We start from the raw sequence: 12,650 nt of genomic DNA on the forward strand, positions 1-12,650 counted from the left end.
GGAGGGTCACAAGTCTTATCTGCCCCTTTACATAGTTAATTAGCCAAGTTCTATGTTAAGTATTAACTTTCTTCATCCTTGGTCCTTACTAAATGACAGCCTGGTAAGTATGGGCTCAAGCCAAAGCCTAGAAGCCAACAAGTTTCCTTAGCTGGTGAACACAATGAATTAACTATTCCCCAGCTCTGAGCATTTTAGCTCAGGATGACAGCAGTAGATTCAGCTTCCTCTCCTGCACCCAGAGGTGCCAAGTCCCACATATCCTCCTTTGCATCCCAAGCAAGTAGCAGACGTAGGTACAGAAGCATCCCTAGATAATTACTTACCACAATCTTTTTGTATGCTTCAGGTCACGTTAAAGGCCTTCAACTTTGCTCGGCGTGTAAATGGAGCCCTGTGCAATTAGCTAGGATACTTAGGAAGCAGGCAGTCGAGATGGCTGCTTAGTCAGCTAGCCGCACCCTGCTGTGTAAACGCCTGCCAGCTGCTCGCCCACCCCAGCCATGTTTGCTTAGGCTGCAGGTGATGTTTGCCTTCTGCAGAATCACGATGGAGGTGGATGGGCTCTTGGCTTCCTGCAAGCAAGAGAAGGGAGCAACTTCTCTTGCTCACAAGGAAGTAAGCAAGCAGGATGCGTACACCCATAGGAGATCCAGCAGTGACCCATAGATAGCAAAGGCGTGATTATAGGCCCCATTGCAACAGACAGGGAAGTGAACATTGCAATAGGGGGCTTCCTTATAACTCATACTCCCCTTCGAGAGGCAGAACTATCACCTGTTGTACCCGAGACCCAGGCTTGATTTCTACATCCCATGCATTTCTTCTTTGTTACAGTAGATCGGTGGGTGGTTCTGCTCACCAGAGCATCAGCAGATCAGATCCATTCTACAGGACACATGGACACAGCACGGAGAGCCAGAATAGGGGGCATTAGTATTGCTTGCCAGGTCCATTGTTTGAAAACTGCTGCACTAGGCAGCTCCAGCAAGGTATATTCTGGGGCACATGATTGAGTAGGATGCAATACAAAACGAGGATTCTTGTTTTTCCACCCCCAAATCACAAGAAGCAGCAACGCTTTCACTTTGATCAGGCAAAAAAATCCCACTGGCAGAAACACACAGATGAGACATCACTAGCTTTCTTGCCATCTTCTTCTAGTCTTGAGATTACAGCAGATGCATGCGTCTGGCAAGTTGCTGTGAAGAATCAGATTCAAGGTCTCAGATGCATCAAGAAGACTCCACTGCTATGCCTGTGTTTTAAATTGCTCTTTTCAGACTACACTATGCTGTGGCCCCACCACATGGTTCTTGGTAAGCAGGATCAAGTTGCAACTGCCCGGGCAGCACTCTGAAAATGGGGGTGCTGCAGACAAGGGTATTGCAGATTTAGTAATCAGCTGTCTCATCTAGATCTGCATTGCTCCAGTGACCGGAGATCATGCCTGGGTGCTGCATTGCACTGCTGCTTGCTGCCCCTTGGCAAAAAGAGCCAAACCAAAAAGTTCTTGGCAGCTTGTTATTAATGATCCAGGGCTGCTATCTTGGAGGTAGCTTCGTTGTCCAGGCAAAATTTCATCTCAAGCATCTACATACTGTTACCTAACTGGTGTAGATGCCCCACCATTCCCCAATCCCCCTGTTCAAAACAACTGCAGGACACTGCAGGCTATTGAACAGCTGCTACATCTCACCCCAGTGGTGCTGTCTGTCAGTAACACTGTCATACCCACATTCAGTATTTTGAGATCCTTTAGGAGTTGCAAAAAAAGCAAACATTTATTAGTGAAGAGTGGCTGACCTAGAGCCAACGAGGCTATTTATTGTTTCTTTGCAACACAGATATGGAAAAAACAAGCTGCAGCTACTGCTGCTTTCAACTTTCACATAAAGATTATATGTACAGAGTAAAAAGTCAATTACAAAAATTAAAATCAGTCTTTAAAAAACCCCAATGCATGATCTAGAAATCAGGAACCAGAAAAGCCAGTTGAGAAAAATAGATACTTTCCCCTTCTTACAATATATATAGAAATATATTTCTAAGCCAACATTTCACAAAACCAGAAGCAAGGTTCTAAAGAGTCTGAGCTGACAGCCGATGAGGTCACACATTCATAAAACCCACATGAGAAACTAGTTTAGAAGTAAAAACCCACCCACTCCCAGACTTCAGTTGTCTGCATAGTCTTTTGTTTCCACTCCTGTTTCATTGAGCAACGTTGTCCTCACAATGGCCTCTGTGACTGCATAGGGGTCACAGTTGGCTGCAGGTCGCCGGTCTTCAAAGTACCCAAAGCCATCCTGGCCAACTTGGCGGGGAATACGGATGCTGGCCCCTCTGTTGGCCACTCCGGCAGAGAACTCGAAAATGTTGGAAGTCTCGTGGTGGCCGGTCAGCCTCCTGGAGTTGTCTCTCCCCCCTCTTGGGTCATACACACAGATGTGGTAGTTATGTCGCTTGCTTAGCTTTTCAATGGCAGCTTCGATGTGTCTGGTCAATGAAGAGGAAAGGGAAAAACAGCAAGTTTTAATGGGTTTCTTTTGATAACACTTTATTTATAAAGCCTTCCTGTTTCATCCACTCTAGCAGAATTTGGAATGGTACCCAGGAAGGCTCAGCATTTGCTCAAAGCGTTGCTAACAGCTTTCCAATTAAATGCATTATTTAATAATTTACATTAAAGATGATGATTGTAATAATTTACCAAAAGTAAGAAAGACACAAACAACGAAAAAAAAACTTCCAACAAATGCCCATGTGAGGGGGGACATGAAGAAGCCAGTTTTTCAAGGTCAGGTGTAATATACTGACCAGGTACTGCCTCTCTTCATAGTTTCTGGTTAGGTTTTTCACCCCAGTAGCTATATATTTTTAAGATGAGCCCCTTGGACAGAAATGAAAGCGACAATCCCTGACCCATCCCAGCCTCTTCAGGAAGGACTCACTTGAGACCTCCCTCCTTTCTCATTTCTTCTGTGCTGTAGTTGGTGTGGCACCCAGCTCCATTCCAGTTGCCAGTCATTGGTTTGGGGTCCAAAGTAGCCACAACTCCAAAATCTTCACAAACACGATGCAAAATAAATCTAGCCATCCACAAATGGTCTCCCATCTCCATGCCTTCACATGGTCCGACTTGGAATTCCCACTAGAAAAGGAGAGAGAAGGCACTGCCATGAACACTGGGGTTTATAATTCTCTTCCCTCAGCCACTGACAGTAGATTACACCAAGTGTAACTGAGGCCCACTGAAGGAAAGACTACCTGGATGATCAGGGGATTGGAAGTCCCCTTGAGGAGTAATAGAGGTTGGCTTTTAATTTAAAAAAAAAAAAAAAAATGAAGGCCGAGGGAAACAGGATTGCTGTTGATAACATACGCGAATGGGGCATGGCACCGGGGAGGAAGACGACCTATTTAAGCTAAAGGAACTTTAGCACAAGGACAAACGCATGGAAACTGGCCATGAATAAGTTTAAGATGGAAGTTAGAAGACTTTTAGCCATTGGTGAAGCAAGGTTATCACACCCCCAGTTACAATGGCTGTTTCAGAAACTAGCTACTTTTTAATATGCGATTTTATCAGTTGTATGGCTGCCTATGATAGCAGGGGATTGGGCTCAATGCACCTCCTCTCTACTCAAGCTAGCAGCTTCTCCCCAAGTGACTAAGCAGGGGCCTAGTCAGATTCCCATTATTGATGCATTTCAGGGATATGGCATCTGCAGACATCCTGCAGCCTCGCAAGGACCACAAGTAGGACACTGAAGAAAATACCAGGTGAAGGAAGGAGGAAGGTTCACTTTAGTGCAGAGTACCTAGTCTTGAACTCGATTTACAACTGCCCTCAGCAGAACTAGAACCATATAGTCCTACATTACAAAATTAGGTTATGAGCATCTAACCGTACTACTTACTAACATGTGCCATAGGACTTCCCTGAATTAATTCCAAAATAATAAATGCAACAATTTCCTTTCCAACTGGGGTCTGAGCCAGAATCTCCCTGTGAGCAATTTGGTTCCCAGCTGGTAGAAGGGGCAGAGCTACGTTATACAGATACACGGCATCACAGAATCCACGTCTGCAATTCATCCTTCCCCACCTGCTCATTCCCAAGCAAGCATATGGACTGGTTCTACTCAGTGGAGCACTGCAGAGCCTCTCACCCTCATGCTTCCACTGCAGCAATGCCTTATCTACCAATGCTACCATGATCACCAGCCACACAAACTGCAGAACAACAAACAGCAGCAAGGTGGAAAACCTCTCATTAAGGTGCAGTAAGCTTGTATTTACACACAAACTGCAAGAACTTTATATTTAAGGTGCTATTTCAAAAATAAAGTATTGCAACTTTGACAAGTCTGAAGTAGGAGCATTTACACAAAAGAGCTGTTAGTAGTTAAAACAAAGTTACTGCACTATCAGCTAGACTGTCACAACTTTTCCTTTATAAAGTCTTAGCCGATTCAGGGGCTGCTTGATTCAGGTATAAGCAGATGACAAGGGACTGAGCCAGGGGAGAGGAAATCTAGCCACATAGCCACTTGGAAAACTCCTGCTTTCACCTTCCAACAGTGGAGACCAGATGCAGTACAGAAATGCACTATGCTCCTTCAAAGTAGTTTTACTGGAAAAACTCCCTTCTTTACTGGGTAAGAAGTACTAGAAAACTGTAAATAGGGTGCAGTTAGAGACTGGAAGAACCTGATCCTTGGGGACAATACTTCAGGACTTATGCTTGGGGCATTGTCAGGCAGGCACCCATGTCTCCCCCCACAAAAAAAGCCTCTTGGCTAGATGAAATCGCTACCCTGACAGGACATGCAAGAAGCACCTTTTCCCACACATACCTGAGAGGGCATGACTTCAGCATTGGTGCCACAGATCTTCACCCCTGCATAGAGACATGCCTTGTAATGGGACTCCACAATGTCGCGCCCGTACACCTTGTCTGCTCCAACCCCGCAATAGTAAGGGCCTGGAAGAAAAACGAGAGAAAAAAGTTACCACAATGTTGCTAGCACAGGGGTGAGCAAAATGTGGCCTGTGGGCCAGATGCAGCCCGCCCAGCCATTCTATTTGGCCTGCAAGGCCCTTAAAAAAAAAAAAATTTAGAAAATTAATATTTGTCTGCCCCTGGGCTGCCTGTCATGTGGCCCTCAATGGCTTGCCAAAACTCAGTAAGCAGCCCTCCTCCTGAAATAATTGCCTGCCCCTGTTCTAGCACCAGCACCAGCACCAGCACCAGCACCAGCACCAGCACCAGCACCAGCACCAGCACCAGCATCCCCCATGAGCATTGCAGGTGGGAAGCCTGGAGAGGCCCTGGAAAGAGCCCAAGGAATAGCCATAGAAGTTGCAGGTTCCTCAACAACACCTCAAATGGAGAGGAAAGGGTTATCCCCAAGGTGGGAGATGAATGTGCTCTGGTGTGCCCAATCACTTGCCTCTCTCCTGAGGCTGCAAATAATGCAACCAACTCAAAAGCTGACCTTTGGGATATGGAGCCTGCCCTTCAGAAGCCAAGCTGATCATCAATGCCTTCTGCTGTATATGCCACTGAACAGCTTTTAGCTAGAATAACTGTAGGTCATGACTGAAGGAGGACTGGTGGAAATAACTATTAGGGAGGTTAAAAGCTCCCTTTCCCATTCCCAACACTGAACCATCTAGTCTTCTGCCAGGATTCCAGGGTACCTCTCAAACAAACTTGACATGCCCCATTTCGACTGCAGATAAGCACCAAGAAGCACTGTTAAATTCCAGAAGAGACAATGCACTGGATGTACCTTCCCAACCTGTTAAGTGTGGGGGCAGGAGGGAGATACAAAGTGAAGAACTGTTCCACTGTGAACTGATCTTGTAATAGAAAAGCTTTTCGAGTTTGTTTTGAGGCCTTTGATATGGCCAATGTTCACTGTAACAAGTGCCAAAATTGCCTTCAAAACTCTTAACCTGCTTCAATGTCTTACAGGTTTTCCTTCTTCAAAAAGGGCTATTAAAATGTAGACCTTCAGTACAAATCCAGGGTAAAAAGAAAAAGATTCTGAAAAGAAAAAAAAAGTCAGCTGCTACCAGAAGAAATTGAAAGGAAGGAAGAAACCTTCTCCAGCAGCACTCCTTCAGCCCTCTCTCAGGCCCATCTAGGTGACCAAACTTGTTTGTGTTCAAAAGCAGGGATTTTGTTGGAGGGCCCAAGCCTTAACATGCAAGCGCTTGTCTGATTATTAACCATATGCAGACTTTTTTCCAGTCAGCTTCTCAAACCCTTAACAAACAAGTTGTAGGGCCAAAACGGTTATTTAATCTTGGGTACCAGTCAGAAACGAGTGGCACCACACCACTGTACATCACGTGAGCTGCATGGCGCACAGTGCAGCAGATAAACAACTGCTAATTACCTAACCTTGGCACTATATTGCCTGCATTTTAAGTTTTTTTCCAAGGAAGTTACGCACAGTTGCCTGACCATGGTTTTTGACAGAGACCCAGGCAAGAAGCCTGTGGTTCGATCAGATGCCAGCAATACCTTTTGAAGTGAGAAGAGAAGCTGCATAAGTAAGCTCAAGTCATCTACCCATTAGTCCCAGTTTGCTGCACAAGTGGGAAAGGCTCCCAAGCAAGATGCTTTCATTTGGTTTCTCTCGCTCAAGCAAGTGAGAACACATTTTGTGAGCCAATATCATAAGGCAGCCCCTGCATTGAGTCCCACTGGCTTCTGCCCATGTAATTCTTATCGAAGGTTTGGGGGCCCCGGTCAGGGAGGCATCACAGGTGCATTTTTCTGGATAGGTTTGGATCTTGGCACTTTCTATGAACCATGGATTATCTTTAACATCTGTAAGGGCAGACAGGAGCCTGGAGCGTTTGACACCTTCCAGGGTTAGATCTCTCTTGCAAGTCGGTATCAAGAGAAGAGAAAAAAAGAGAGACCCACTAGAGCAGCGGACAAGCAATGCATGCACATTTGAGGAAGAAGTAACTACCTCTTACCTTGTGGACCTGGAAACCCGTTATCAGGCCAGCCGTACGGGTGTCCGTTGACCCCCAGCAGTGTGTATTCTTGCTCCATTCCAAACCAAGGGTGGCTGTCTTTAGTCAAGTCCATGACTTTCTTACAGGTGTGCCTCAGGTTGGTCTCTGGAAAGGAGAGAGCTTCTTCTGTTAGACCTTTAATACTTACACCCTGGGACCATCCACCCTCCAGCACTTCCAATTCAGTCAAGCACTTGAGGCTCTCTCTTACTTGAAGAGACTTCAGTTGGTGCAAAAGATCCTTGTGAACTATACGGAGGGCTGTCCTGCAGCTGATCTCCCATCCTTGTTTGCATTCTGCAAGCAATGCCTTTCAGGTTACTAACAACCCATAATCCTACTTTTCTCTGTATGCCACAGGCTTATAAATCCCTGGGCTTTGTTTGAGCTGGGAAGTGTCTGCTACATCTAATCCAACAGAGAGCAACATGAGGAATAGGGAAAAGTAACACCCGTTTTACAAGGTTTCCCTTCTCCTCCTCTGCCCACTTAGAGACACAGCAGATTTCAGTTTCATATCAAAATGTGCATGCAATTTATAAATGAAGACTCTGTTTAAACTCATTCCGTTAAAATTTGCACAAAAATCCCCAAACGTATATCTAAGTAGTCATATAACTACCCCATCTCCTCAACATCTGGCTATCTGCCCTGTGCGTATGGATTTAGCTTATCACTAGAACCATTACCACCAGTAGGCAAATATTCTTCTCCTTTCACAGACTGGTACAGAGAGATTATGTAATATACCCTGAGGTGACAGTGGATTGGCGCATACCCGATCCCTCTCACTGCCAGTCTAGCCCTTTAACCTTTCCACCCTGTGTACCTGCCCCTAAAACCAAGCTTTTTCCAGTGCATTCTTTCCTCTGTGTTGTTCTTGGTAAGCATCGAGGACGACTGATAGACAAGTCACGATTCCCACAATCAGCTCCTGCAAGAAGTCACCATAACCTTGGCCTTCTCCTTCAGAGTGGTAGTAAAGGAAACCAGAACAACCCTGATTGTCATGAAGATATGGATCCCCAAGCAAGACTGTGCGAATGCTAAACAGGCTGTGAAACCAAGAATATAGGCAGGACAAGAGACATGGCAAATGGAGCATTATTATTCCTCTATACTAAGGAGAGGCAGCCTCCAGGCAGTAACGGATACCTTAACATTTAGGTCTTTTACGATTCTAGTAAATCACACCAGTTGCACCATTTTGAACTAGTGGGAAGAGGAGCAAATGAAATTTCATTTTAGAGCATGCCCACTTAAAGCATTTAGACAGTAACAAAAAACAAATAAGCGTTTGGACCATACACTGATAGTACTGGAGGGATGTTTTAGCCATGACGGTCTAGGAAATAAGCTAAAGCAGGGATTTTTGTGGGTGCCATCATATTGGACCAGCTTCATGGTTTGAACAGACTTAGACATACGTTGCAGTGAAAAACTGAAACTGAAAGCTGCACTGAAAACTTTTCTAACTCTTTCCCAATCATGCAGCTGGTCCAATAAAGGATAATACCCACAAAAATCCTTGCCACTCACATGAATTGGTCTATGCTAACAGCTTGGGGATTGGTGTTTGTAAAGCATTAGGATCATCCTGATATATGGCACAGTCTCCTTTCAGAATTTCCCTAACCCAGATTTGTGTGAACAGACCCAGGACAGAGCTTTCCAGCCATATCAAGCCTTCATGTTACTGAACAGTTACCCAAAGAAAAAGGCTTTTCTTTGAGAATGGCCTTGGTTAGAAGGGAAGTAGAGCTCATACAGGCAAAACAATCAAGTAGCTTCCAAAAAATCAAGTCAGGAAGTTAAGACTGCAGTACTTCACACACAGGGGGGAAAAAAAACGAGTATTAGTATTTCAACACCAACTAAGGTCTGTCTTCAGCTATCGCAGCTCACAGACCCCCCCACTCCTAAGGAGGACTAGCACAAGGTCACAAAGTCAGACCCTCAAGTTGAGGCTGGAGATGTGACCCTCCTCTCTTCCTGGCCTGAAGGCACCTCTGTCCACAAATCCCTCACAGAAGCCACGCTACCCCTTTCTTCATTACGAGTTAAATGCTTCCCAGATCTATCTCCTTAACTTTCACACTATGTATCTAGGTTAGTTGCAGAACAGGGATCAACTTCTTCATATACATCTAGGACAACCAGATGACTGACTTCTGCTACCCCTCCATCAGGCCTCGTATTTCCCTTTGCCCAGAACAGAATAGAAAGAAGGATAAAGCCATCGTACAGCCAAAGACGTGGCTACTCGCATTAAGATTCAGATCTGGCTCTTGCTAGTTGCCTTAATGCAAATAAGCAGAGTTTTGTACAAGCAACAACGAAGTAGCTGTGAACATGGTGCTGAACCAGGGCTACAAGCATTACATTATGAGCTGAGACATGAAGCTCGTTTTTAAGAGTTCTGAACGTTTCAGATTTACAGCTTTCAGGGTTGTAAACTCCTAATCATCAAGTTTATGTCCTCAAACGCAGGCTCCAAAGAGCTGTTGAATTAAAGGGCAGATCCCTTATTTGGGATGTCTGATTTGCGAGATGTGGCGACCTCTGCTGACAAGAAGCATGCAGAATATTAGCATTATTTTTTGCCAGACAATAGAATTCCCCTTGCCCTTGCACTACATGCTAAGGCAGAACTTGCCGATACCGATTGTTGCAGGATTTCTGCAGCCCTAAGCATTATATTCACTTCTCACAGGTCAGCTCGTGATCAGCCAAGGAGCACCTGCAGCTTCCCACACAATCCTAGTGAGTTTTTGGGTGCTCAGCAATTGAGAGGCACTGAATATTTTGATGCTGTCGTGCAAACCACCCACGGGTCTGTCTGGTAGCACAGCAATCCCAGTAACAACCACCTTAGGCAAATGCACAAGATGCTCACCTGCAGGTTTTCTGTTGTATTTCAGGACTTCACACAGTACTAGCTTGTTAGGGTCCAGACAGAAAGGATCTCTGAATATCCTGACTGGGATCAAGAACATATCGCTGTTGGAGCCTTCCGCTTGGCCCGTACTGGATCCGTCGAAGTTCCATTCTGGGATATCTGGGGGCGACAGGAGCAGAAGACAACTTCCAGTAAGCCTCCCAAATTACTGCCCTGATGGAGATCCCAAGAAGAACGCACCCCATTACCCACCCAGACACGCCGCTGAGGACTCCTTCACAAGGAAAGGAGTGGAGCTGTTGCTTCCACTATATATCCACTCGGAGGCCGGTCTTTCAGCCACGGCTCACAACGGTGGCCCCTCCAATTATAAAGGTGGGGGACAGGAAGAGTTAGGGACTGCCTCCAGCAGCTGCTTTGCTGGTGAAAAGGAGATACTGGATTTGGATTTTCAACACTCAAGGCACTTAAGCCACCCAGGGTCACCATCGCCATCACAGCTGAGTAGGACTCAACTACGCAGGTTTCACTTGCTCACAGCATCCAGACAAGTCGCATCACAAGCCAGCTCTGCTCGTTTCCCTGGGGAAAGGGACCTTGGGACCCCCCCCCCCCGTCCTTCTCTCTGGACTCTACTGGTAGAAAAATTTGAAACGAGCTATCCTGAAGGAACCTGGCTGTTCGCTACCTCGTACAACCGGATGAAAACAAGCCTCGGCTCCACTCATGCATGCTGGATAATCCTCAGAGGCGTAAGAAGCTGCCTGCTATTACAATAAAATTACAAGCCGCCCATACCAGAAGCGCGCGCACCGCGGTGCTCCCCACCCGGCGCAGAGCGCCAGCCTCACCTTTTGCGCTCTTGGGCTCGCGGCCCAGGGTCCTGGTTTTGCAGCGCAGCCCCTCGCCCGAGCCGTCGATCCAGACGTAAGTGACCTGGACGGAGCCGCCCTGGGGCAGCTTCATGTACTGGTCCCTGACCGCCTTGTTCAGCTTGGAGCTGTGCGACACCGACATCCTGGCGGCCCTGGGGCAGAGCGGCGGCCTTCTCCCCCGCGCCCGGGAAGCAGCAGCCGCGCCGCCCGCCCGCCGCCTCCTCCCCGCCGCCGGCTCTCGGCACCGAGCGCGCCTGCGCCGAGCTCCGCACACGGAGGACTCGTCCCGCCCGCGCCCGGCGCCGCCGCCTCTTATAGCCCCCGGGCGGCGGCGCGGGGCGGCCCCGCCTTAGCCCGGCCCCGCGGGAGGAGCCCCCGGGGCAGCGCTCGCCCCTGGGCCGGGCCCCCGAGAGATGCTTCTCAAAGCTGCGCTTGAAGCCTCCCTGTGTAACCCGTCCTTGAGAGTCAGAAACTCCCCCCCGCCCCCGGTACCCGACCTGCAGCCTCTTTGTTTTTTTTTAATCAAGCCCCCTTGGTGGCTCTGGGAAAGCCCCCGAGCCTGTTGTGCAAAGGATGAGGACCTCTGCACACAGCCGTTTACATCAGCGCTTCCCAAACTTTTCCTCCGCACGAGCCCATTTCCTCCGTGCGGCCCCTGGCTCCCACGGCCCCATCTGCTGATGTTGCAACCCACAGCTTGGGAACCGCTGCTTTACACAGTCATATCTTTATTAGACTAGACTAAATACATCCTTTTCTTTCAACCTTTCTTTGTAGGCCATATTTCCTAGATGCCTCATACTCGTTCTTTTTCTCTGAACTCCCACCAAGATCCTTTCTGGCACTTGCTCGGTCACACAGAAAGAACTAGGGAACAGGACGGACATCTGGAGGAGCTGCTGAACAGGTCTGGTTGAAACTGAGCTTTACAGGTAGAATATACACAATTTCAAATAGTTGAGCCTGATCTACTTGGGTCTGACCCATTTCTCACATGGTCAGAGAGAGAGGCACCATCCCAGAGGCCTCGAGAAGAGGCAATATTGCAGCAATATTGACCTGCCCCACCGCAGCACCAAAGCAGAACGCTGCTTATAAGACGTTCTGCAGACCGACCTAATCGGAGCACACCTTTTTGTTGCCCGCTTTCATCAGCACTGTAACCGCTAAGGATGCAACATTTAACCAGGTAAAGACTTCAGGCTCCATTCACACCTTTCTCAACTATGCATTCAGCTTAACTGCAGATATCACTGCAGCAATTACATTCGGGGCAGTCCCAAGGCTGCCTTTGCAACCAAAGGCAGTAGAGGCCATTTTTCTTTTGAAAGAAAATTGAAACTGAAATGAAAGAAGCCCAAGGCCCTGCAGTTCAGCTTTCATCTGCCATAGGAGCAAGGCTGTGCCCAGGGGCGGTTACTGTAGAGCAGCTGCTGTGATAAATCCCTGTCTCTTTTTACCTCGCAGTAAATAGTTCATCTGCACATACCCCTTACTGCTATTTAAATGAAATGAATGCCTAGTTATTTATGCTGAATAGATAAACTCCTTTTCACCTGGCACATACCTGTAAAGTTAGGTGTATACTTAACTCAATCAGTTTAAACCTTGCATCTTAAAATACAGCAGAGCAAATATCAGTGTTACCATCTTTCAGAATTTTGTCACAGGTCTTGCTGTATTTGAAGGTTTCCCTCCCCCTTAAATGCTCAGCTCCTGGAGAGTCATGTGATTGCACAGAGCCTGAGCTTTCATTAAAGAGAGGATTTCTAATCCCCCTAGCTAGAGAGGAAGCCTTGAGACTGAACCCTGAAGCATCAAAGACGACA

The 12,650-nt window shown here is 47.1% G+C and overlaps 1 protein-coding gene across 1 annotated transcript; it reads right to left on the minus strand.

Annotated features, from left to right (window-relative positions):
- Window positions 1-1,793: 1,793 nt before the first annotated feature.
- LOC149855482 (glutamine synthetase) lies at window positions 1,794-11,109 on the minus strand. Its single transcript, XM_090022243.1, has 6 exons — window positions 10,798-11,109; window positions 9,944-10,105; window positions 7,006-7,152; window positions 4,863-4,990; window positions 2,955-3,154; window positions 1,794-2,499 (listed from the first exon to the last, which is right to left on the minus strand). The coding sequence occupies exons 1-6, from the start codon at window positions 10,961-10,963 to the stop codon at window positions 2,178-2,180; spliced, it is 1,125 nt and encodes a 374-aa protein (XP_089878369.1). The 5' UTR covers window positions 10,964-11,109; the 3' UTR covers window positions 1,794-2,177.
- Window positions 11,110-12,650: the final 1,541 nt, after the last annotated feature.

This window comes from Crocodylus siamensis, chromosome 11 (genome assembly GCF_052110815.1).
Source record: "Crocodylus siamensis isolate JL-2025a chromosome 11, ASM5211081v1, whole genome shotgun sequence".
NCBI classification, from domain to species: domain Eukaryota; kingdom Metazoa; phylum Chordata; order Crocodylia; family Crocodylidae; genus Crocodylus; species Crocodylus siamensis.